The sequence below is a fragment of the Poeciliopsis prolifica genome, unplaced genomic scaffold, assembly GCF_027474105.1.
Source record: "Poeciliopsis prolifica strain line A6 unplaced genomic scaffold, Auburn_PproV2 SCAFFOLD001, whole genome shotgun sequence".
In the NCBI taxonomy this organism is placed as follows: Eukaryota; Metazoa; Chordata; class Actinopteri; order Cyprinodontiformes; family Poeciliidae; genus Poeciliopsis; species Poeciliopsis prolifica.
Genome location: NW_026562376.1, coordinates 829,648 through 856,499, shown reverse-complemented (window position 1 = coordinate 856,499; position 26,852 = coordinate 829,648). Strand labels below are relative to the sequence as shown.

The window sequence follows — 26,852 nt, the reverse complement described above, 5'->3', positions numbered from 1 at the left end:
ACTCCTCTTTCAGCACTCATCTTTCTCCGGCGGCCGAATTCCCGCGCACAACGCCGCTATTCTGCTGCCTGCTAATAGAATCCCTCAGTTCCTCTAATGGATCTGTCAGGATCTCCTGAGAGCAGCAGAGCAGATGGATTGACGGGGCGGGGAGAGATGATGAGAGAGAGAGAATCTAAAAATGAAAGACGGCGCCGACCGGCCGCCATACTGGTGGCACACAGCGCCGCCAGCGGGCGCCGCGCCGCCACTGCAGGACGATGACAGCCTCAGTCTGGCCAGGTGAGGACAGACAGGTGAGCAGTGATGTGGAAACTCAGATAAGCCGAGTACAAACTAACAGTTTTTAAATGAGGAAAAAGAATTGATCCAAACCAACCTGTGAAAAGTTGACGACATTGCAAAATCACAAAATCTCACCAAACATTTTTGGTTCATTTTATAGTGTAATTATTTTGGGACACTTAAAATGAGACAAAATTAACTTACAAGTAACTTTTCAGCAAAGATATAGGAGCTGATTACAAGACATCGTTCCCTTTGGCAATAAAAATGCTTTTCTTGTCAACATTAAGACATGATTGACTTCAGATCCAATATCTTGCTGAAAAGTTACTTGTAACCAACAGGATCAGAATTGAGACGTGAAAAACTCAACTGATCTGTGATCCAGTTTAAAGTTCTGATGAAACCTTCAGTGATCCAAACAGTGACCGAAGCTTCCTCTGCATTTCAGGTGTTCAGTCTTTGCTCAGCTGAAATTAAATGTTTCTTAAAGATCTTAGAAAATAAAGCAGAAGCAGCAGAAATTTATGCTGAGGTTTACATTTTTTCACAGCTTTGCTCGGTTTGGCATTCTGGTTCAGTTTGCAGGAAAAACAGAAATGTCTGACTGGGTGATACACATAAAAAAAACTTTATCACAGCCTTAAAACCTTGAGAAGAAATAATAAAATATCCACACATTTCTGTTTCGTAGCCGGGTATTAAAGACACGGTGAGTTTCTGGGTCACTATGTTCACCACAGATGCTAATAAACCAAACAACACCGATTCCAACACCTCACTAGAACCCATTTCCTGTCTTTTATTTTGCGTCAGACCCCACTTCCTGTCGCCGCGCTGAAAGGAGGGAACTCACCGTTGTCTGTGGCGACGAACAGAGCCGTGTATTTATTGGCCTGGACATACGGAGACTCCCGGTCCAGAAAGGCCGAGGTGTTGACGGTTCCTCTGACCGGGTTCACACTCAGCCAAGCCGCCGGGTCGCTCAGAACCGCATATCTGCAAAAAGGTTAGGAGGACAGAAACAATGTGACGACAACAGCAGCAAGACATTCAGTTTTAGTTCATATTTATGAGCAGAAGCACAAACAGCGGCGGAAGCAAGAAAACATTTCCTAATTGTCTGAGAGAGAAAATTTACAACTGCTTCAAAAATATAATTAAAAGTAAGAGTTGAGTCAAATAAAACGGGTTCTGAAGCGACTGCATTTGTTTTATATAAATATATAATTAAAGTTCAACAATAAAAATAGATTAATCCTCGAATTGTTTACTTCATATAATTAAAACTGAGCAGGTGTAAATAAGTTTCTGTCAAGTAAACAAGGCCATAATAAAAACCAGAGCATAAGTAAAGCTCTGATAACCAATGCATTACAAGAAAAAACACTTTTATAAGATTTTTATGCTTAATTATACATCAGCTAACTGCAGCTTTGGGTCTGAGATGATAAACGCTCTCAGATGGTTTTATTTCCAAACAGTTTTTCAGACACGACAAATCAAAACAAGAAACATTCAGCATATTCCAGATGAACAAGGAAGAAGGAAACTGGTGGAAGGTTTGCTGAAAATGTTTCAACAACATAATGTCAAACATCCTGGACAAATGCTAAGGCTAGCTTTAGCTGTGATAGCAGCTAGTTTAGCTCTGATGGCTGCTAGCTTTAGCCCTGATGGCTGCTAGCTTTAGCTCTGATGGCTGCTAGCTTTAGCCCTGATGGCTGCTAGCTTTAGCTAGCTAGCTGCTAGCTTTAGCTCTGATGGCTGCTAGTTTAGCTCTGATGGCTGCTAGCTTTAGCTCTGATGGCTGCTAGTTTAGCTCTGATGGCTGCTAGCTTTAGCTCTGATGGCTGCTATCTTTAGCTGTGATGGTGGCTAGTTTTAGCCCTGATGGCTGCTAGCTGTAGCTCTGATGGCTGCTAGCTTTAGCCCTGATGGCTGCTAGCTGTAGCTCTGATGGCTCCTAGTTTAGCTCTGATGGCTGCTAGCTTTAGCTCTGATGGCTGCTAGTTTAGCTCTGATGGCTGCTAGCTTTAGCTCTGATGGCTGCTAGCTTTAGCTCTGATGGCTGCTAGTTTTAGCCCTGATAGCTGCTAGCTTTAGCCCTGATGGCTGCTAGCTGTAGCTCTGATGGCTGCTAGTTTAGCTCTGATGGCTGCTAGCTTTAGCTCTGATGGCTGCTAGCTTTAGCTCTGATGGCTGCTAGTTTTAGCCCTGATAGCTGCTAGCTTTAGCCCTGATGGCTGCTAGCTTTAGCTCTGATGGCTGCCAGTTTAGCTCTGATGGCTGCTAGCTTTAGCTCTGATGGCTGCTAGTTTAGCTCTGATGGCTGCTAGCTTTAGCCCTGATGGCTGCTAGCTTTAGCTCTGATGGCTGCTAGTTTAGCTCTGATAACTGCTAGCTTTAGCCCTGATGGCTGATAGCTTTAGCTCTGATGGCTGCTAGCTTTAGCTCTGATGGCTGCTAGTTTAGCTCTGATGACTGCTAGCTTTAGCCCTGATGGCTGCTAGTTTAGCTCTGATGGCTGCAAGCTTTATCCCTGATGGCTGCTAGCTTTAGCTCTGATGGCTGCTAGCTTTAGCTCTGATGGCTGCTAGCTTTAGCTCTGATGGCTGCTAGTTTAGCTCTGATGGCTGCTAGTTTAGCTCTGATTGCTCCTAGGTTAGCTCTGATGGCTGCTAGCTTTAGCCCTGATGGCTGCTAGTTTAGCTCTGATGGCTGCTAGCTTTAGCTCTGATGGCTGCTAGTTTAGCTCTGATGGCTGCTAGCTTTAGCTCTGATGGCTGCTATCTTTAGCTGTGATGGTGGCTAGTTTCAGCCCTGATGGCTGCTAGCTGTAGCTCTGATGGCTGCTAGCTTTAGCCCTGATGGCTGCTAGCTGTAGCTCTGATGGCTCCTAGTTTAGCTCTGATGGCTGCTAGCTTTAGCTCTGATGGCTGCTAGTTTAGCTCTGATGGCTGCTAGCTTTAGCTCTGATGGCTGCTAGCTTTAGCTCTGATGGCTGCTAGTTTTAGCCCTGATAGCTGCTAGCTTTAGCCCTGATGGCTGCTAGCTGTAGCTCTGATGGCTGCTAGTTTAGCTCTGATGGCTGCTAGCTTTAGCTCTGATGGCTGCTAGCTTTAGCTCTGATGGCTGCTAGTTTTAGCCCTGATAGCTGCTAGCTTTAGCCCTGATGGCTGCTAGCTTTAGCTCTGATGGCTGCCAGTTTAGCTCTGATGGCTGCTAGCTTTAGCTCTGATGGCTGCTAGTTTAGCTCTGATGGCTGCTAGCTTTAGCCCTGATGGCTGCTAGCTTTAGCTCTGATGGCTGCTAGTTTAGCTCTGATAACTGCTAGCTTTAGCCCTGATGGCTGATAGCTTTAGCTCTGATGGCTGCTAGCTTTAGCTCTGATGGCTGCTAGTTTAGCTCTGATGACTGCTAGCTTTAGCCCTGATGGCTGCTAGTTTAGCTCTGATGGCTGCAAGCTTTATCCCTGATGGCTGCTAGCTTTAGCTCTGATGGCTGCTAGCTTTAGCTCTGATGGCTGCTAGCTTTAGCTCTGATGGCTGCTAGTTTAGCTCTGATGGCTGCTAGTTTAGCTCTGATTGCTCCTAGGTTAGCTCTGATGGCTGCTAGCTTTAGCCCTGATGGCTGCTAGTTTAGCTCTGATGGCTGCTAGCTTTAGCTCTGATGGCTGCTAGCTTTAGCTCTGATGGCTGCTAGCTTTAGCTCTGATGGCTGCTAGCTTTAGCTCTGATGGCTGCTAGTTTAGCTCTGATGGCTGCTAGTTTAGCTCTGATTGCTCCTAGGTTAGCTCTGATGGCTGCTAGCTTTAGCCCTGATGGCTGCTAGTTTAGTTCTGATGGCTGCTAGCTTTAGCTCTGATGGCTGCTAGTTTAGCTCTGATGGCTGCTAGCTTTAGCTCTGATGGCTGCTATCTTTAGCTGTGATGGTGGCTAGTTTCAGCCCTGATGGCTGCTAGCTGTAGCTCTGATGGCTGCTAGCTTTAGCCCTGATGGCTGCTAGCTGTAGCTCTGATGGCTCCTAGTTTAGCTCTGATGGCTGCTAGCTTTAGCTCTGATGGCTGCTAGTTTAGCTCTGATGGCTGCTAGCTTTAGCTCTGATGGCTGCTAGCTTTAGCTCTGATGGCTGCTAGTTTTAGCCCTGATAGCTGCTAGCTTTAGCCCTGATGGCTGCTAGCTGTAGCTCTGATGGCTGCTAGTTTAGCTCTGATGACGCTATTACACGCTGATTAAAAAAGCTCTGAGCTAGCATCACAAACACTCAGGGTTCCCCCAGTGGACCAGACTTTGGTCCCCACAACGTAGCAAGTGTCAGGAAAATGGTCCCCAGAAGGTATTAGAAACAAATGCGCATACACACACACACACACACACACACACACACACACACACACACACACACACACACACACACACACACACACACACACACACACACACCAAGCTGCATAATTCCTTCTCCATACAGCTACTCTTTGCCAAAGTGCTCAGCAGTGGAGAAATTGTCTTTGAAATTGAGCTCTTCAGCTAACATAGCTCCACTAAGCCCTGGGAAATGGCTTCGCAATCAACCTCTGCTCACACCTTTCCCCTCTCACTCTCACACACACACAAAACACGCGCGCACACACACTCGCCCCATGATTACAGCTGTTAACCTGCAAATAATGTTTCACTGTAACAGGAGAGGAATGCAGTCAGGTTAAATGCACCGTTAATGATGACACACACTCTCTGTCCCACATCGCTCTACCTTAAACACACACACACACACACACACACACACACACACACACACACACACACACACACACACAGAGGATGTGAGTTTAATCTTTACTGTAGCAGGGCGGCTCTCAGCTTATTAACCTCCATATGTTTCCTTCTTCTGTTACACGACGGTTTCATCATCTGACTGAGTCAGAGGCCAACGTCCCGTCATCTGCAACATCTTGGCAGATCTTTGCATGATGCCAATAATGGCGTCGACAAGCTGCTTATTTACACAACGGCAGTAAAACTGAGATCCAACAGGAGAACTGTCTAAATATTTTAGGGAGCCTTTAATGAGGATGTTTATTCACTTTCATTAAAAGTCATAAAGTGAATTTTAATTGAATATTCAGAATAGAATAGAATAGAATAGAATAGCATTAGAATAGAATAGATCTGAAGACGTCTAACTGTTTAAATAGTTCCCGTCTCACAAACGCAGTCGTGTGACTTCATCTGGGTACATCAATGGAGGCGGAGCCAGAAAAGGTATAATTGCATTAACATTTTTAACATGTTAATTGATCAAAGTCAATACTTTAATGTGTCAGTGCCAGTAAAAAGTACGGCAAGCCATCAGTTCCACTTTCACTTGATTCTCCATGATGCTTTTCAGAAGCAACTGGTTAGCTTAGCATGACTGTTATGATGTTTTTACAGAGTAATTGCTGCGATATTTACCCTTAATCAGTTCTGAAGGAGTGGAAAGTGTTAGAACCAGATCCAGTCTGTAGTAAATTCATTCCAGATCATTACCATCCTTCCCAACATGAAAAGTGGCCGAATGTGTTAACCAGCCGTGAAGCCAAACATCGGCTCATCAGGTGAAACCCGGCCCTTCCTGCAGGCACCTGCATGATTTTCTGTAAAAAACCTGGAGAGTTAAAATCTTGGCTGAACTGAACAGAACGATTCACTAAGTGAGTCAGATCCTCCGTTTCTCTCCTCTGTGCAAACACAACAGCAGTCCATTAGAACGCTTTAAAGTGCAAATTAGAAAGACATTAAAAAGCCATTAGAATTGCATATCTGGTTCAAAGTGTTTATCTGCAAAAGCAGCAGAGGCCAAAACAAATCAGTCAACAAATGAGTCAATTTTTATCACCTGGACCCATTTAACGACAAATCCAATTTAAACCTGGAGAAACAAGCAAAACATAAAGAATAATATCCTCCCCACTTTTATTTCATTCAGGAATTTAACAAGATGCTTCCAGATTCATTTGGTGAAAGTTTTGTATGATTGGCCGAAGCCGTTCCCTCAGGGCTGCTCTGAGCGTTTTGTCAGGTCGGCTCGTTACCAGGATCCAAACCCAAATACGACCCGGTTAGTCCGCTCTGAAAGGCGCCGTCGCTTTTATTGGCTACGATTAGATAGTTTCTTCAAATCCTCTTGAAAGTGATGATTTTCTATGATTTGAGAAAGAAACTGGATCTTTTTGCAATTTGTGTTAAATGTGCATGTCATCCTGCTGATGTTTTACCAAGACTTCATAAGTTCACGATCAAATAAATGGAAACAACTGAAGCATATTAACTATTGCAAATGTCTGCACTAATAATTTTAGTAAATTATAAAATCTGTTTAGTTTGTTAATGAAGAAACAAATTAGTGTAAAAGGTTTCTGAAATTGAACAGAAACATTTACTTTCATTTCTGCCTTTAAAACCATAAATTCCAGAATAAAAGTCATAATTTCCTCTTTAGTAATTAGGAGACAGAAAGCTGTTTCTCTGAATCTCATAATTATGACTTTAAAACTCCAAACTTTAACTTCCTGTTGGGGTTTTTGTCCATGATGGAAAAAGAAAATGTATCTGTAAATGATTTGCTATAAATTATTGGTAAGTAGTTGAAATAATAAAAACATGATTTCAATGAAAAGTTCGCAGTGGAAAACCCGAGCAGTTCGATGTGAGTTCCTGTTCGCTGAGCGGATTCACACGATGAACGTCTGATTGGTGAAAGCGTTATGTCGACACAGGAGAGTTAAAGCTTTTTAATGGATTTTTCTGCTGACGCTCAGATGATCTCATGTGAAAACGGAGCGAAGCCTCTTCGCTTCCAAACCAAATGTAGGTCAGGCTTCCACATCTCTGCAGTCTGTTTCCCGTCTAGTAATCAAATATCTGTGATGAGAGCAGATCTGCTTCCCAGATGAAGCTTGTTTTGGCGCTGCGGCTCCTCTGAGCCCCACAGGAAGTTGAAGGGATTTCTGCAGCGGCGCTCTGATGATCCGGCATGGCTGTGATCGTTACCCAACTGCAGACTCAACGTTACAACAAGCTGATCATTAGAAGTTGGTCCGGTGATCATGACTTCCTCCATCCGTCTCTTCACTTCCTGTTGGCCGTCGGCCGTTTCTCTGGACTCGTCGCTTCGGAAACCATTTCTGCAGGGTTCAGTTGGTGAAACGGGTAAAAACATGTGAACGCGCCAACGGCTCTGCAGCTTCCTACACCTATACTGGGAGTACCAGCAGTACCAATACCAAGCTGCTGGTACTGCTGGTACTGGGTGTACCAGCAGTACCAGCAGCTTGGTACTGGTAGTACCAGTATCTGGTACTGGGCAGAATCCTCTGCAGTTGGTTGCAGTCCTGAAGTTGGGAAGCAGTGACAGGATATTAGAGGCGATTACAGTTAGCATCCCGCGCCTCGTCTCTTGTTCCTCCTGTCGCGCCTCTCAGTGGGTTCTGGCGTCGCTGCGCTGTTTATCTGCTTCTCTATCACTTCCTTCGCTCTCCTGCCAGCAGGATGCTGGTGCGACTGCAGCCCGACTCTCAGCCGAGGTGCAGAAGCTAATAGTGAGTTTCTGCGTGTGTGAGCAGCAGATATGAGAACATCAATCAGCAGATGCCCTGAAAGCAGTGCGGTGGCGTCGAGTCGCGCTTCGCTGCAGCAGCTGCACTTCATCCACATGTGCAGAAACACGGAGAGCAGAGAGTAAAGCAGGGAGAGCGAGATAAGCAGAGGGATCAGAAGTGGAGATAAGACAGAAACATGAGACTGGAACTGAGAAACCAAACTCTCTCCTCCGTTTCCACATTTAGCATCTCACCATCGCTGCTCTGGAGCGAATCTTTACAGCCCAACAGTGGCTGCAGCTTATCTGGGAAACATTTCTAATAAATGATCTGACTTTCTAACATTAGCACTAAATGTAAGAAAGATCCACATCCAACCATAAGAGTCTAAAGATGTTCAAATATGGAACATCAAGTAATCAGATTACAGTTACTAATCCAAGCTATTCGTTACGTTCTGACCGTGAAAAGTATGTTGTTGTTTTCCTGGTGCGTCTACATTTATCATTGTTTCTTTCACTTAGACATATTTTAAAAAATCTAAATTTAATTTCTCCTGCAACTCATCCTGAACAGGCCATGCCCAGCGTAAAGCATGGTGGTGGCAGCGTCATGCTGTGGGGAAGCTGGCTGGAGCTGATGGGGAGATGGATGGAGCACATTCAGGTCAATACTGGAGGAAAACCTGCAGAACAGCTGGGAGTGGGGTCAAAGTTCACCTCCAGCAGGACGACCAGAGAAGGTTTAGATCACAGAACTTTCTCTTCTGGTTGCAGAAGTAAAATCGGAGCCTTGCTGGAGTCTGTTTGATATCGACATGAAGGGGGATGACGGGATGCTGGGAAGGTTTTCTTCTCTTTGAAATCACACAAGTTCAACTCTGATAGTGAAAGCATGGGATGTGCTTTTGGATAGAAATAACTTTGCTAGAATTACAACGCTGAGAATCAGAAACAGATCCTGCTCTGACCTGCCACTTTCAGCCAAAACGCTTAAAAAGCAGGTTCATTAGATATTATTGACATCCATGTAAATAGTCACATAATTAAAACTAGAATTTTTAGCTTATTGTGAAATAATTATTCAGACATTTATGATTTGCTGCAAACCAGAAGGACAGGGGATGGATGATGGATGGATGATGGATGGATGGATGACGGATGGATGGATGACGGATGGATGACAGATGGATGGATGACGGATGGATGGATGATGGATGGATGACAGATGGATGGATGATGGATGATGGATGAATGATGGATGGATGATGGATGGATTGATGATGGATGATGGATGGATGACGGATGGATGACAGATGGATGGATGACGGATGGATGGATTGATGATGGATGACAGATGGATGGATGACGGATGGATGGATGATGGATGATGAATGGATGGATTGATGATGGATGACGGATGGATGACAGATGGATTGATGACGGATGGATGGATGATGGATGATGATGGATGGATGATGGATGGATGACGGATGGATGGATGATGGATGGATGGATGGATGACGGATGGATGGATGACGGATGGATGGATGATGGATGGATGATGGATGGATGATGGATGGATGACAGATGGATGGATGACGGATGGATGGATGATGGATGGATGACGGATGGATGATGGATGGATGACGGATGGATGGATGACGGATGGATAATGGATGGATGATGGATGGATGACGGATGGATGACGGATGGATGACGGATGGATGATGGATGGATGATGGATGGATGACGGATGGATGGATGACGGATGGATGACGGATGGATGACGGATGGATGGATGACGGATGGATGGATGACGGATGGATGACAGATGGATGGATGACGGATGGATGGATGATGGATGGATGATGGATGGATGATGGATGGATGACAGATGGATGGATGACGGATGGATGGATGATGGATGGATGACGGATGATGATGGATGGATGACGGACGGATGGATGCGGTGACTGCTGTGTGTTTGTTGTGTTGACTTTTCCATAGCGACCTGCTAATGCTGATCTGTTGCTCCATCTTAGCTTAAATGTTAAACTGTAACGAAGCCACTAATCAATTATATCAATCAAGTATAGATACATTACTTAGAGTTCTGTCTTTGTGTTTCTGTGCAGATTTTCACATTCTTGTGTCTCAGTGCTGCCCCCCTCAGGTTGAACCCTCACTGGGGCGGGGCTATAGTCTCACTGGGGCGGGGCTATGGTCTCACTGGGGCGGGGCTATAGTCTCACTGGGGCGGGGCTATGGTCTCACTGGGGCGGGGCTATAGTCTCACTGGGGCGGGGCTATAGTCTCACTGGGGCGGGGCTATGGTCTCACTGGGGCGGGGCTATGATCACTGGGCGGGGCTATGTCTCACTGGGCGGGGCTATGGTCTCACTGGGCGGGGCTATGGTCTCACTGGGCGGGGCTATGGTATCACTGGGGCGGGGCTATGTCTCACTGGGGCGGGGCTATAGAATCACTGGGGCGGGGCTATGTCTCACTGGGGCGGGGCTATGTCTCACTGGGGCGGGGCTATAGTCTCACTGGGGCGGGGCTATAGTCTCACTGGGGCGGGGCTATGTCTCACTGGGGCGGGGCTATGTCTCACTGGGGCGGGGCTATAGACTCACTGGGGCGGGGCTATGGTCTCAGTGGGGCGGGGCTATATCTCACTGGGGCGGGGCTATAGTCTCACTGGGGCGGGGCTATGTCTCACTGGGGCGGGGCTATATCTCACTGGGGCGGGGCTACGATTAAACGCCTCCATGGTGGTTCACACTGATATAAGCTAACAAGTCGTACTCTTAGCATCGAAGCTAGCTTTTGCAACAGTTCCATCTGGATCAGTTTGAACACATTTTATTAAGCCACTCTTCAAAACATGCCATCCAGCTGCTCATGGAAACTAATTAAAAGGTTTAAAACAAGTGAAAGTTTGAGACATGCAGCTGAACAAGAGCCAAGGGAGGAAAAGGAGCTCAGAAAGCACTCTGAGTGCAGCTGACACTTTGAACACATCTGAGCCCAAAGCTTTGAGCTGACTGCTGACGAAGCACAAGGTCAACTAAATTTCTATTCCCTCTAACTTGACACAATATGGTTTTCTTTTTTCTTCCTTTCTTCCTCCTTTCCTCCTGTCACAAACAGAGAGGAACAGAGGGAACTTTCTTCTGAAGCCATTCTACTTAAAACAGAAGCAATTCCTCTGGGTTTGCTTACAGTCGCCTCAGTCAGCCGTTTCAGGCTGGATTTCAGTTGAAACTCCGCTGAGCTCTCCAGTTTTTGGTCAACCATTACCTGAAGCTTTGTACAAATTGCCCATGTCACACCTGGTCATGCTTCTTGTCTGTATCAGTGCAGTGCAGCAGGTTGTGGCAATGCAGAGGAGGGCGAAGGCAGAAATTGGCATTCGTTGCATCAACCTCCCGTCAGAGACTCGGGTCGGCCTCTGCATCCAGGAAGAGATGCATGTGGACATGCAGCGCGGGGGAAAGCATGCCCATTAAAACGGCAACAATTACAACCAGGCTCAGAAGAATAATTGGCAGTGTTGCAGAATTTTAATTTCTTAGAAAGCTTTCCTGACAGAAGTTCACCTTAAAATCCGACAGGCCAGAGAAATAGAAGCAGGAAATACGGCTAACGAGGCTTTTAATCAGCAGCAGTTTACAAGAAATCCACATCAGCTAATGAGTCGACTGGAGGTCAGGATGTAGGTGGAGAGATGGAGCAACAGAGGAAAACAAGCTGCTTTAAAGTGTGCTAACTGTGACGGGGATCTGGAGCGCTGGCTGTTTCTATCAACGGTTTTTTATTTGAATTTTAAAGCATCAAATTAGAAAAAACTTTCTCAATTTTTCTAAACAGCTTTTACACTTGAGGTGGTTTTTAGGTTTTCCAAAACGAGATGAAAACATGGCGCAATGAACGCTGCCATCCACTGTGAGTCTGTGCCTTACCAGAGCCACCAAACTGAGAAGTCCAAACCGACATCCAGCTGTCACAGGAATCTGATCCGGGCTCATTTCTGCGACATTCAGGTCTAAAGAAACTCCTCAGATTGACGAGAGCAAAACTCCAACCTTCAGCTGAGCAGCAACAGTGGAGCGCCGAGAGACGCGGCCTGAACTGGACGACGGAAACAGAAGGTTTGTTCTGCCAATATTTGGCAGGAGCAGAAAATGTGTCTGAATAAAAGACGCCTATAGAAACACATCCAGCCAGAGGCAGCGCTGGGGATCAAGCCTGAGTAACAACAGCGACTATAAAACCTCCTGATCAGAGAAAGACTCACAAGCCTCTGAATCAACTGAAAACAATGACTGTAATTAACAGGAGCAGAAACATTTTCTCCTGCTTCACGTCTTCCTGCTCCTCTTGGCTCCTTGAAGGAGCGTTTTAATCATAGTTTGGCACCATGCAGGAGAGTAAAGCAGCTGCTGGAACGGACGCCACGGAGCTGGAAGAAACGGAGCCGAGCCACAGAGGCTAAAACGTTTCTGGGACAAAAATAAGAAACAAATTCAGCTGACATTTGCAAACCAAACAGATAAAATGTGTGGATTGTTGTTTTCATTGTTCATGCTGCTGTTTTCTGTTGTGGTTTTTAAACTGTTTTATTTTGTCTGAATGAATCGGTGCAGCAGAGCAGATCTGACTCCAAACCTTAAAGGATTAATCAGCGGATCGTTTCCTGTCTGATCAACTCACTTCAGCTTATTGATGTGGAAAACAGTGGATGTTTGACTTCAGTGGCTCATTGTTAAAGTGTCAGATTGAAGATTAATTAGCTTCTTTTCCTGCAGTGTTTGACACGTTGAGCTCTCACTTTAAACAGTTCAAAGGTTTTTGTCATTTTAATGCTGCTCTTTTACTTCCTGGTGCATGAAAGTCATGAGTCTGCAGTCGATGGCGTCTGATGGCGGTCTGACTGTTGATGTATGTAACCCATGTGACCGACATGACCCAATCACCTTCCCTTTAAGCCCATCCCTTTAAGTTCATTGTCATGTGTGTTTCCGGGTTGGCTGCTGCTCACTGTTGGTTGTCGCGTCCGTTGTTGATAAAACAACTTGAAGTTATAAATCAACTCATCACTCATTTAATCTAAACTCAACTTTGAAGATTTCTGGTGAGTTGTTAAATACGATCTGACTTGACATATTGTATTTGCAATAATAGCGCCGCTAACATTCCCTCCCATTGCAATATTCGCCCATTAACAGCTGGAACACCTTCCTGAATTGAACAAGTTACCATTGCATCCACCTCCTCAGACAATCCGTTACTCGACGGTGAGTAAATAACAGTCATTTACAGTAGGCCGTTACTTTTGCTACGCTCCGCCAATTAGCATTAGCTACCAACTCGACAATCAGGGGCCACATCATTTAGTCTATTTATGAATTATTTACTTAATGACAAGTCACACTGTTTCAGCCGAATTAAAGACTACCCCTTTAATACTTAAAGGTTTCCCTTTTAACTTTAGATTTGATTATTTTTCATGATTTCTTTGTTGGTGTTGTTTTCTATGCTGGTGCAGCAATGAAGTCTCATATCCAACATGATTTGTTGTAGCTACTTTGATCAATCACATTTTTAAATTGATTGATTTTGATTCAATATTAGTTGTTTGCAATGACTGCTAATTATGTCAATTAAGAAACTTTGAACTTGAATTATGAAGTGCACTTTTTAAAAGGATTTTTTCCTTATTATAATGAAATTGTCAAAACATAGCAAGTATGTATTTGTTTTATATAAATGTAACATTTATATATGAACTTAATGTGTGTTTTGGCCTTTTAGGTCAGGTTTTTTTTCTTCCGGACTCCTGCACGGATACATTGGATGACGGAAGATGGCGAGCTACCCACCCACCATCTGGTGGTAGGAAACAGAACTACACTTTCCATATAGGAACTGAACAGACTCTAAGGAGTATCAAAAAAAAAAGGGAAAATAACTATTCTCCCTTCATTTTTGGACCTCTTGTGGACTCTATTAGGTTTTGAAGTGTCACTGACAAGTGTTTTGTTTGTTTTCTATTTTCCTGTTTTTTTAGAACTTTATTTATTTATTTTTGTTGTTTTGGTATTATCATTATCATTATTATTATTATTATTATTATTATTATTATTGTTATTATTATTACTATTATTATTATTGCCACTGCAATAAATAGCAGTATTAACAAACCTTTTTTTGGCATCAATTGTATTAATTATTCACCCAATCATGACTCCATGTCGTACCTACTTCTGATCTACAAACTGGTTAACACTATACCTTGCAGTCAGATCTGCGCATCAAAAGAAAGCGTTACATGTGGCGAGCTAGCCAGGAGTCTTGTAATGGGTGAATAATTGAACAATTTCACAGTGCTTTGATTTTGGATGTGTTATCATTAACAAAAAGAAACCATGGATGTTGTTACTCAGTTGGGGTTAAACATCCAACGATCTGTGTTAGTTACTGGCACTCAGAGCTGTGATGACGAAAAAGAAATCATTGAACGTTTAGAATGTTATGGTGTAGTAAAAGATGTTTTTCATGTTAGTGATCCACAAAGTGCATTTTATAAAAACCTGATTGTCGAGTTTGAAGAAGATTCTACTTTAAATGCCTTACAACCCCTTTTCCCATATAATTATCCTTCCCGAAGTGGCTTAGATGTGACATTTCGTGTTACTTCTCTTGCTTCAGAGTATGAAGCCTCAGTGAGTAGCAGCAACCCTTCCATGGACTACATTGATGAGCTGAAGAACATAGCTAAACGAAGCGGAAAACGATTTGAGGAGGTTCTTAAAGGTGTGATGGATCAAATAAGCACACATTTGGAGAATGCAGGAGGCGATGATGGAGATGAGGATGATGATGATGGTGGTGATGGAAAGGAGAAAGATGAGGAAGATGAAATCCTCAACTTAGCCCAGCCTGTGCAGAGTCAGCAGACGCTGCGAACTGTGCCTCAAGCGTTTTCAGCCCCTCCACCCCATTCGTCCACTAATTGGCAGGGGGCGCCACCTGGATTTAGCCGCCCCATTACACCACCAACCCAGAGGGTTTCTTTATCGGGGAATGACCTTATTCCGCAGAATGTTCAAAAAGTGGTGGTGGAGCATGTTGTAAAAAATAGCGACTTTTCCACATCTTCACTTAGACTACGCTCATTTTCAGGAAAAATTCCTAAACCAAGCAATGAAGCGGATTATGACTCATGGCGATCCCAGATTGAATTGCTGCTTGCTGATCCCAGCCTTTCCAGATTGCATATTAATCGGCGAATTGTTGAAAGTTTGTTATCACCAGCTGCTGATTTGATTAAATGTTTGAGCCCTGGTGCATCACCTTCCACTCTTCTTGAAGTCCTTGATTCAGCTTTTCAGACGGTACAGGATGGAGAGGAGCTTTTTGCTCAGTTTCTGAACATTTTTCAGAATCCTGGAGAGCGGCCATCCTCTTACCTCCAGCGATTACAGCTTACTCTCAGCACTGTAATAAAAAGGGAGAATATTACCAGGAGACAAGGACATATATTTACTTAAGCAGTTCTGTCGTGGATGCTGGGACAATTCAGTCATCTCTAAGTTGCAGCTTGAGGAGAAGAAAAGCAATCCCCCACCATTTTCTGAACTCCTGTTGTCACTCCGGACAGAAGAGGACAGACAAATTGCTAAAGAATCTCTAATGAGAAAGCATATCCAGTCATCTAAACAAAAAGTGACCATTCAGTCTCAGAGTACTTGCTCTTGTGGTCATGAGACAGCTAATGAAGAGCTGAAAGAATTAAAAAAGCAGATTCAACAACTCCAAAGGCAGATGTCTTCCCTCATGTCCAGAAAGACACCTGTTAGTAAAAAATCAGAGGTACAGCAGACCAAGTTTAAGCCAAGTACCAATTATAGTTCACTTCAGACCGCTGGAAGACCAAAGGCAGGATATTGCTTTAACTGTGGTGAAGATGGCCATATTTCTTCCCATTGCAATAACAAAGCGAATCCAAGCCTTGTGGAACAAAAGAAGAAACAGCTTCGTCAGAAACAACAAGCATGGGATGAAAAGAAATCGAGCCAGCAGTTAAACTAAATGCAGTTCCTGCTGAGGGACACTCAGGAGCTGCTACCATCAGCTGTCCCGAATCCCATTCTGAATTGTCCTGTGTATTACCCAAGGGTCTCATTGGTATGAAGAGCATGGGCCAGATTCAAATAAAAGGAACCCCCTTCAGCTGTCTTCTTGACAGTGGGTCGCAAGTCACTACAGTACCCCATTCATTCTATAATGCGCACCTTTTTGACCATGAAATTATGCCTCTGAACAATCTGTTGGAAGTTGAGGGTGCTAATGGCCAAAATGTACCATACCTTGGGTACATTGAATTAAATTTGACTTTTCCACCTGAATTTCTTGGTTCACCAATTGAAGTGGACACCTTAGCTCTGGTGGTCCCAGATACCAAAACCACACATCCACTTCTACTAGTAGGCACAAATACCCTTGACATTGCTTACAAGAAGCACCTTGAGAGCCAGGGTACTACTTTTAAACCCACTGCCTTTGGGTATCAAACTGTCCTGAAGATCCTGCAGCACAGGCATACTCAAACTGCATCTGAACATCCAGTTGTCCTAACTCTGCAGCCTGACCAACCACAAATGATATTATCTGGCCAAACTGTTGTCCTTGAGGGATGTTTGACCACACAGTCATTGAAGGAAGAGAAGGTGGTTGTTGTCGAATACCCAGCCTCTTCCTGTCTGCCTGGGGGACTTATGGTTAATACCTGTCTCATTAACATACCTCAACATCGGCCTTGTCACCTGCCAGTTGTGGTAACTAATGAGTCAGACCATCCAGTCATCATCCCCGCAAGAGCAGCGATTGCAGAGATTGCTGCGTTCCAGTCTGTTATTTCAAAAGAGCACAATGTTAAAATCCATAAGTCTGCAGAGCCATTAACAACTCAGCTTCAATACAATTTTGGAGAATCACCTCTAACATCAGAATGGAAAAGTCGGATTATTTCAAAGCTCAACAATATACCAGAGGTTTTTGCCAAACACGACCTTGATTTTGGTCGAACAGACAAGGTGAAACATCAAATTAAATTGTCTGACCCTACACCGTTTAAACAAAGACCACGTCCTATACATCCACAGGATGTGGATGCTGTGAGAAAACATCTGCAAGAATTGCTTGAGTCTGGAATAATCCGTGAATCGGAGTCTCCATTTGCCTCACCCATTGTGGTGGTTCGCAAGAAGAATGGCTCTGTACGCCTCTGTATTGATTATCGGAAACTCAATATGCAAACCATTAAAGATGCTTATGCCCTTCCGAAGCTAGAAGATGCATTCACTGCACTGGCAGGCTCTAAATGGTTCTCTGTGCTGGACCTAAAATCTGGATATTACCAGATAGAAATGGAAGAAGCTGATAAGAACAAAACAGCCTTTGTTTGTCCTTTAGGCTTCTGGGAATTTAATCGCATGCCACAGGGAGTAACCAATGCTCCAAGCACTTTTCAACGACTTATGGAAAAATGTATGGGTGAGCTCAATCTGAAAGAAGTCCTGGTTTTTATTGACGATTTGATCATCTTCGCACCAACTCTTGAAGAACACGAAGAAAGATTAATGAAAGTCCTAAACAAATTAAAGGACTTTGGACTAAAACTGTCCATTGAAAAATGTGTCTTCTTCCAAACTTCAGTGAAGTATCTTGGCCATGTTGTGTCCAAGGATGGTGTGGAGACGGATCCTGATAAAATTTCCACTCTTGCATCTTGGCCGGTGCCAAAAAACTTGAAGGAATTAAGATCGTTCCTGGGATTTGCAGGGTATTATCGGCGATTTGTGAAAGATTATTCTACAATCGTCAAGCCACTACATGACCTTACCGCTGGCTATCCACCTAGCCGAAAGAAACTAAAACCTATGTTGAAACCCCAGAATTATTTTAACCCAAAAGAGGTTTTTGCTGAACGTTGGACTGAATCCTGTCAGCATGCATTTAAAACCATTATTGAAAAACTCACTACTGCTCCTGTATTGGTATTTGCAGATCCGAGCAAGCCATACATTCTTCATACTGATGCCAGTTCAGCAGGCCTTGGAGCAGTGCTATATCAAGAAAATGATGGAAAAAATCGAGTTGTAGCCTATGCAAGCAGAGGTCTGTCTAAAAGTGAATCAAACTACCCAGCCCATAAATTAGAATTCCTGGCACTTAAATGGGCAGTGACTGAGAAGTTTAATGACTACCTTTATGGCACACAATTCACTGTGGTCACAGACAGCAACCCGTTGACCTATCTGTTGACATCAGCTAAGCTTGATGCTACAAGTTATAGATGGCTCTCTGCTCTGTCCACATTTACCTTTAAGATTGTCTACAGGGCAGGAAAACTGAATGCTGATGCTGATGGGCTGTCCCGACGACCACATTCTGAAATGCCTGATGATTTTAAGTCTTGTAAAGAAAGGGAGAGAGTGTTAAAGTTTGTTCAACATCATCTCGAGGAACCAGGTTGCACCTCAGTTGACCAACAAATGGTTGAAGCCATCTGTGACCGCCAACTGGTGTTCAGCTCAAACAATGACCATGCCCTTGTTCTCTCTTTGTCTGCTCATGTGGAAAGTCTACCTGACAGCTACACAGACGACACCCAATTTGCCACCTCTGTTCTCCCTCGGTTCTCCACTGCTGATCTTGCTGCCAAACAACGAGCTGATTCCACCATCCAACATGTGATTGCTCAGCTTGAGAGAGGGGAATCTCCACCGCCAGCACTGAGAGATGTACTTCCAGATCTGCCACTCCTGTTGAGAGAAGTAAATAAAATGGAGCTCCGTAACAACCTTCTTCTCAGGAGACGGCAAGTGGGAAACAGTGTAACATATCAGTTAGTGTTACCAGAAGAGTGTCGGCATATGGTGATGTTTCAGCTTCATGATCGTATGGGCCACCTTGGGATCGAGAGGACCTTAGACCTAATTCGTTCTCGGTTTTTCTGGCCACGAATGTCTACTGACATTTATAATAAAATCAAGACCTGTGAACGATGTGTAAAAGGAAAACCTTACCAGAACGGGCTGCACCTCTCGTTAACATCAAGACTTCAAGACCTCTAGAGTTAGTGTGCATGGACTTCTTGTCTTTGGAGCCAGACCGAAGAGTGAAAGATATCCTTGTGATTACAGATCATTTCACAAAATATGCTGTCGCTGTTCCAACACCAAATCAGAAAGCTCGAACTGTTGCTAAATGCTTGTGGGAAAATTTCTTTGTCCACTATGGCATTCCAGAGAGACTACATAGTGACCAAGGACCGGATTTTGAGTCCCGTACCATCAAAGAACTTTGTGATATTGCTGGCATCCATAAAGGAAGGACAACTCCCTATCACCCGAGAGGTAACCCTGTGGAAAGATTCAATCGTACTCTACTTAACATGCTGGGGACATTAAGTGAGCAGAATAAATCACGATGGAAAGATTTTGTAAAACCACTTGTGCATGCATATAATTGCACTAAGAATGATGTCACAGGGTTTTCGCCATACGAACTAATGTTTGGTCGTCAACCTCGTCTTCCCATAGATGTGGCTTTTGGGTTACCGCTGGAAGAGGATACCTCCACCTCTCACCTGCAATATGTCCAAGGATTGAAAGCACGTCTACAAGACAGTTATCAGTTGGCTGTGAAGAACTCTGAGAAAGTGATGTCCCGCAACAAAACCTCCTTCGATCGGCATGTCACTGTTTCTGAACTTGCCGTGGGAGACAGGGTCCTTGTTAGGAACGTCCGACTGAGAGGAAAGCAGAAATTGGCTGACAAATGGGAACCTGATATGTATGTAGTGGTGGAGAGGGCTGGCAATCTCCCTGTTTACACTGTAAAACCAGAGAACCAGGATAAACCTCTCAGAACACTCCATCGTGATCTTTTGTTGCCTTGTAATTACTTACCTGAGCAGAGCTCTGAAAAAAACTTACCTGTGAAGAAGAAAAAACATCTGCCTGTGAACTTACCTGATCCTGACAATGAAGAAACATTTGAGGATGAGATGATCTCACCTTCATATGATCCCTTTTCCTTCGAGCCTGTGAAATTCATCACTGCTGTTAATTTACCATTGCCACCTGTCCAGAAATCTGTTCCACCTGCAGATCTACCTGAAGTTCCTGATCAGCCCCCATCCTCTGCTGCAGAAGAGGATTTAGAACAGGAACTTCTAGTGGTTACAGAGGAGCAAAAGGAATTTCAACCTTTGGACAGAGAGGTGATATCCATCAGTTCAAGATCTGATGATTCTGCAAGAGATGCTGCAGGAGGCCCTGCAGCTCAGGGAAATCCTGCTCCTGAGCCAGTCACTCCAGAGCCTTCCACTAACAATATTGAACTAGAAGTGGACTTAAATGTTCACCCAGAACCATCAAGCCCTGAAACAGAACCATCAAGCCCTGAAACAGAACCATCAACCCCTGAAACAGAACCATCAACCCCTGAAACAGAACCATCAACCCCTGAAACAGAACCATCAACCCCTGAAACAGAACCATCAAGCCCCGAATCAGAACCATCTTTGCGGAGGTCAGTCCGAGCAAGAAGACCACCAGAACGTCTACAGTACTCTCAACTGGGTCACCCACTGTTGAAGAGCATCCAGTTATTGTTTCATGGGCTGACCACTGCATTTACGCATGCTCTTGAAGGGACTGAGGAGGATGAACCCATGACTGTTCCTGTTGTCATTCAAACGCAACCCGGTCCATGTACGGGGACGTGCATGAGATCAGGGGGGGAACCTGTAACCCATGTGACCGACATGACCCAATCACCTTCCCTTTAAGCCCATCCCTTTAAGTTCATTGTCATGTGTGTTTCCGGGTTGGCTGCTGCTCACTGTTGGTTGTCGCGTCCGTTGTTGATAAAACAACTTGAAGTTATAAATCAACTCATCACTCATTTAATCTAAACTCAACTTTGAAGATTTCTGGTGAGTTGTTAAATACGATCTGACTTGACATATTGTATTTGCAATAATAGCGCCGCTAACATTCCCTCCCATTGCAATATTCGCCCATTAACAGCTGGAACACCTTCCTGAATTGAACAAGTTACCATTGCATCCACCTCCTCAGACAATCCGTTACTCGACGGTGAGTAAATAACAGTCATTTACAGTAGGCCGTTACTTTTGCTACGCTCCGCCAATTAGCATTAGCTACCAACTCGACAATCAGGGGCCACATCATTTAGTCTATTTATGAATTATTTACTTAATGACAAGTCACACTGTTTCAGCCGAATTAAAGACTACCCCTTTAATACTTAAAGGTTTCCCTTTTAACTTTAGATTTGATTATTTTTCATGATTTCTTTGTTGGTGTTGTTTTCTATGCTGGTGCAGCAATGAAGTCTGGTATCCAACATGATTTGTTGTAGCTACTTTGATCAATCACATTTTTAAATTGATTGATTTTGATTCAATATTAGTTGTTTGCAATGACTGCTAATTATGTCAATTAAGAAACTTTGAACTTGAATTATGAAGTGCACTTTTTAAAAGGATTTTTTCCTTATTATAATGAAATTGTCAAAACATAGCAAGTATGTATTTGTTTTATAAAATGTAACATTTATATATGAACTTAATGTGTGTTTGCTGGCCTTTTAGGTCAGGTTTTTTTTTCTTCCGGACTCCTGCACGGATACATTGGATGACGGAAGATGGCGAGCTACCCACCCACCATCTGGTGGTAGGAAACAGAACTACACTTTCCATATAGGAACTGAACAGACTCTAAGGAGTATCAAAAAAAAAGGGAAAATAACTATTCTCCCTTCATTTTTGGACCTCTTGTGGACTCTATTAGGTTTTGAAGTGTCACTGACAAGTGTTTTGTTTGTTTTCTATTTTCCTGTTTTTTTAGAACTTTATTTATTTATTTTTGTTGTTTTGGTATTATCATTATCATTATTATTATTATTATTATTATTATTATTATTGTTATTATTATTACTATTATTATTATTGCCACTGCAATAAATAGCAGTATTAACAAACCTTTTTTTGGCATCAATTGTATTAATTATTCACCCAATCATGACTCCATGTCGTACCTACTTCTGATCTACAAACTGGTTAACACTATACCTTGCAGTCAGATCTGCGCATCAAAAGAAAGCGTTACATGTAACATCAGCCGCAACAGCAGGTAAAACCGGGACTGTATGTGTGATCCTGATTTTGTACGGAAAGAACTTGATAACACGTCACTTCCACCAAGAGCAGAGAAAACGTTTGGATTTGGCCCCAGAAAGGACGTCTTCCCACTAACAGCAAAGGAACCAAGTCTAACTCATAAAAACTCTTTAACAGGGAGCAGAGTTTAGCTTCAAAGCAGAAACACTGAGATGGATTCTTCCTGCTCTCTGGTGTCCCACAGCAGTACACAATCATCCATCCAGTCCTCTGATGAAACCCACTCTGCACAAAACAAACCAAAAAATTCATTAAAAATAAATAATACCAAATATTTCACCACTAAAATAACAGCATTACAAAAACAGTAATTTTATGTAATGTATCGTTGTCGCTATGACTACAGATCAGGCTAAGACACATAATGAACTTTTTATAAATCTAGAGTTGTGTTATAGAATCAGAGGTATAGTTCAGGTGAACATTTTTCAAAATAAGAGCATCCTCTTGAGGAACTTCAGATGAACTATCCTGTGATGGTGAGACCAGGAACCCGGGGCGTCCGGGACCCGGGGCGTCCAGGACCCGGGGCGTCCGGGACCCGGGCGTCCGGGACCCGGGGCGTCCGGGACCCGGGGCGTCCGGGACGCGGGGCGTCCGGTGGCGTCCGGGACCCGGGCGTCCGGGACCCGGGGCGTCCGGGACCCGGGGCGTCCGGGACCCGGGGCGTCCGGGACCCGGGGCGTCCGGGACCCGGGGCGTCCGGGACCCGGGGCGTCCGGGACCCGGGGCGTCCGGTGGCGTCCGGGACCCGGGGCGTCCGGGACGCGGGGCGTCCGGGACCCGGGGCGTCCGGGACCCGGGGCGTCCGGGACCCGGGGCGTCCGGGACCCGGGGCGTCCGGGACCCGGGGCGTCCGGGACCCGGGGCGTCCGGGACCCGGGCGGGTGGCGTCCGGGACCCGGGGGCGCCTTTGTAAAGTGAAAAGTTGTGTCAGTGAGAATGAGAGCTACATAGATTAGCCAAACTTTGCTAATGGCTGTGTCTCTGCTCGTCTCTCCGGCGAGTCAAACTGGCAGCCGCATGACTTCAGCAAATGTTAGAGTAAACTTTCTTTCTCAGCTGTTTTTCTCCTCTGCCTGGTGACTAAAACAAAAATAAACACTGAAAAAGTTTCCAAAGTATTTCACTTGTTTCCCTTTAAAGTGTCACTTTGAGAGGCGGCTCCCTGTTCCAGCTTTCATTCAAAGCGTTCTGCTGACCTGCAGCCGTGAAGAGGACTCAAAACTCCTTCAGCAGAAATGAGACAAATCCCTCAAAGCTCGATGGTTTGGCCTAAATACTGAGCCGGATTAAAACTGCTCATTTCAGCTACAATAATTATGTGACTGGATATTATGACAGACGTAACAATCTGCGGTCAGTTTAATGGAGAGAGCTGAAGAGGTACTTAAAGAGGTTTTCTCTGCCGAGATAAATAAGACAAATTAAAAAACTCACTCCACTTTCTCTGCCCTGAACACCAGATTATGGATTATTATTGAAGCACATTATTGGTCCTATCAGAGAAGCTGCAGTTGGTGAATGAATGTCGGACAGTTTTCCAGTCACAGCTCATGAAATCTAGACCTGCCTAGACATGTTTCACCCGTTTCATGCAGGTGAAACTCCAGGACAGGCCTCCAGTCCATCAGGGGGCGACAGAGACAAACAGGACAGACATTCATCCACACACTGAGAGGCCCGACGAGGACAGAACGAAGTCGGACTATCGATGTGATGTCACGAGGTAAACAGAACGCCGGCGGCCATCTTTACAGAGCGCCTACCTTTAGCTCTCATAGTTCAATGCAACACATATCATCCTGATCTCACACAAACCATACTTCTTCAAAATGACGATTCTGTGGCCGAACTCTGACTCCTGAGGGACACCACAAGGATTTTCCTTGGGCAGAGAAACTGCCAAACATGTCACAATCTTCATCCAATCATTTCCTTTATCCTGAAGCCATTGTGCTAACTAACTGTACATTTTGATCAACAATATCAAAATTGATTGTAATATCAATGAAAACTTGGATTATAGGTTCACGGGGTGTAAATACTTTTTCTGTCCACCATAGCACGCTGTCTATTGATGAGTCATAAATATAAATAAAATCGCAGTATTTCTGAGCTCCAAGCTTCGCTCTAATTCCATAACTGGCATCAGGCTGAGATCCTGAGAGCCAAGTGGTGAATTTTGATTTACCACCAGCTATGCTGAAATTCTGCTAAAGCAGCATGAAAACCTTTCCTTCCTGTCTCCTCTGGAGCTTTAATCCCACCTGAAGGAGACGGAGCGCCCAGCGAACACCTGGTTATTCCTCACAGCAACCGCAGAAACCAGGAAACGCAGTTTGTTTCCGTCTGAACGTCCTGGAACCATCCGAGAATATTTTCATGTTTCAATGTCCGATACGCTCCGATTCAGAGCTCTGAGAAACAAACATCAGCCCACCTGCTGTTTCCTCTCAATGAAATATTTCACAGAAACAAACACTTTATGCTTTCATAACATAAATTTTGTTGAAATGATTGTTCATGCAGAAATTTAAATAAATGAAGTGAAACATGTTTTATTTCAATTGATATTAAAGTTATTGTAACATTCAGGTTTTCTGCAGTTTCCCCACAAACAGAGGAAATCTTTTAGTCTTTCAGTCCAGGCTGCAGCGTTCTGTGGATCCCGGGTCAGACGGATCGTGTTGGTGTCAAATGCCTCTGACCTTTTGACCCCAGGGGCCACAGACATTTGGACGGGCAGAAACCCAGACCGGCTGCCTGGCAATGCAGAGACACGAAGACAAGGCTGAGCGATCAGATCTGCTAGCTTCCCTGCAAGGCGACGCCGACGGCCAAAACACCAGGATGAGAAACAAAAAAATAGATTCTGAAGAAAAAACAAGAACACCTGGAAGTTAGGAGACTTAACAGAAACAAAATGGTTTTTATGTTTCAGATCTTTAAATTGTTTCACGTTTGATGGAGGATCAGATGCTGGATCGGACCAGAAGTGCTTCACACACTTTACATGATTTCTCTGTGTTTATGTCCAGATCATTAATCTATAATGCTGTTTATTTAAAGGGCCAGCCACATCAATTAGCAGGATTACTTCAGTCTGCATGTAAATGAGCCACATTTAGCCACACAGGCTCATCTCATAAAATCCACATCATTAATAAAATAAGGAAAAAGAACATTGGAAATTAATCTCAAACCAGAGAGATAACTATTAATATAAATGGAGAACATGATCTGATATCAAAATGCAGATTCATTCATAAAGAGCTTTAAAAGAGGCTTTTAGGTTCTTATGATGATAATGAAACCAGGATCAGTGGCACTTCAGTCCTTCATAATGTGTTGTTGTAATAACAGTAAAAGCGTGAGGCTTGGAGAGCAGCAGACTGCCGGCGGCTGGAGGCCGAGGCGACAAGCTGCCAACCACAGCAAAACTCAAACGGTCTGACATTTTTTTAACTTTCCCCTAAACCCACAGGCAGCTGCTTCAAACCTGCAGAATAAAGGTCTCTTCATTTCCCCCTCAGAAAACCGACAGACAGGAAAGTTTCACACTTTGCTTGGAAACAAAGTGACTCTTCATGTGGAGCAATAAGAACAACAAACTGGTGCTTTTCTCTGCTTCTGCCTTCATAGAAAAATAAAACGCAGCTCATCCGCAGTGTTGTCATGCCAACAATTGTTTTTCCAAAATTAGAAAAATTACAGCTCACATTAATTTATTCAAGGAATTTTTTACAACACAATTTAAATAACGCCTTGAGGCAACGAATCCAACTGCAGTTATGGGAAACACTGTTTTAAATATATTTGCTCATAACTTCATTAATTTATGGTCAGCAAACAGACTGTTTACTGTGGAAATACAGCAATGCATTCTGGGTACAGGATAAACATCAGGGAGAGAACCTGAGGAGAGGAAACGGATCGGTCTTCAGCACTTCAAAATAAGAGCATGAATATAAACGACAGATGTTAAACTTTATTTAACTGCAAGTTTACCAAAAACAGAACATAATTCCTGGAAAAATTCATTTAGAGGAAGCTAAATACGTTAAAAATGTTTAGCGTGTTAGCAAAAACGCTGACGCGCTAAACAAAGCCAATCTGCTAATGTTAGCGCATTAGCTGAAGTGTGTAGAGAGGATTTGGTATTTAGTTTCAATAACAAGGCATAAATATTTATTCTGCTATGTTAGTTTATTCTAGTCAACCTGGCACTGACAGCAGCTCTGGCCTAGTTAAAGTAACGAGCTGATCACAGTCTAGAAACTATTCTTATTCATAGAACCTGTTCAGCATTTATACATTTAATGTTTCTTTCTTGGGGAAAAGATTTGGAAATGTTAGTTTGTTCCAAACTGCTCAGAAAACATCAGGACTCCTGAACGTCTTCTGGAAGCCATTGCTGTGAAATAGCAGCTTTTATTGGAGCGGCGAGATTTTATTTTATTAGCATATGAAGCAGTCGGAGCAAAAACAAGCCTCTGATGGCTCTTATGTTCTCCGTGGTTTATATGTTTGCTTTCTTAATGCTACATTTTCAGGCCCAAGACTCTACAACAGAGAAGAGCTTCATAAAGTGAACATAAAGTGAAAGCCAATGAATGCAGTCATTAGTCTCTCATCTTGTAGAAGGAGCCGCGCCGTGTAAGTAACACGCTATGAGGCCGACTGGCACGACAAACAC

At 43.9% G+C, this 26,852-nt stretch overlaps 1 protein-coding gene and 1 long non-coding RNA gene across 2 annotated transcripts in view; one reads left to right on the top strand and one right to left on the bottom strand.

The window, feature by feature from the left end:
* The window catches only part of cdh13 (cadherin 13, H-cadherin (heart)), a 278,962-nt gene that overhangs the window by 26,709 nt on the left and 225,401 nt on the right, over nucleotides 1-26,852 (bottom strand). Inside the window, 1 exon segment of the mRNA XM_055040045.1 lies at nucleotides 1,142-1,284. Within this exon segment, the coding sequence (XP_054896020.1) occupies nucleotides 1,142-1,284 (143 nt within the window).
* On the top strand, nucleotides 20,065-21,836 carry LOC129366325 (uncharacterized). Its single transcript, XR_008606607.1, has 3 exons — nucleotides 20,065-20,884; nucleotides 20,979-21,047; nucleotides 21,566-21,836. It is a non-coding gene; the product is annotated as an uncharacterized LOC129366325 (long non-coding RNA).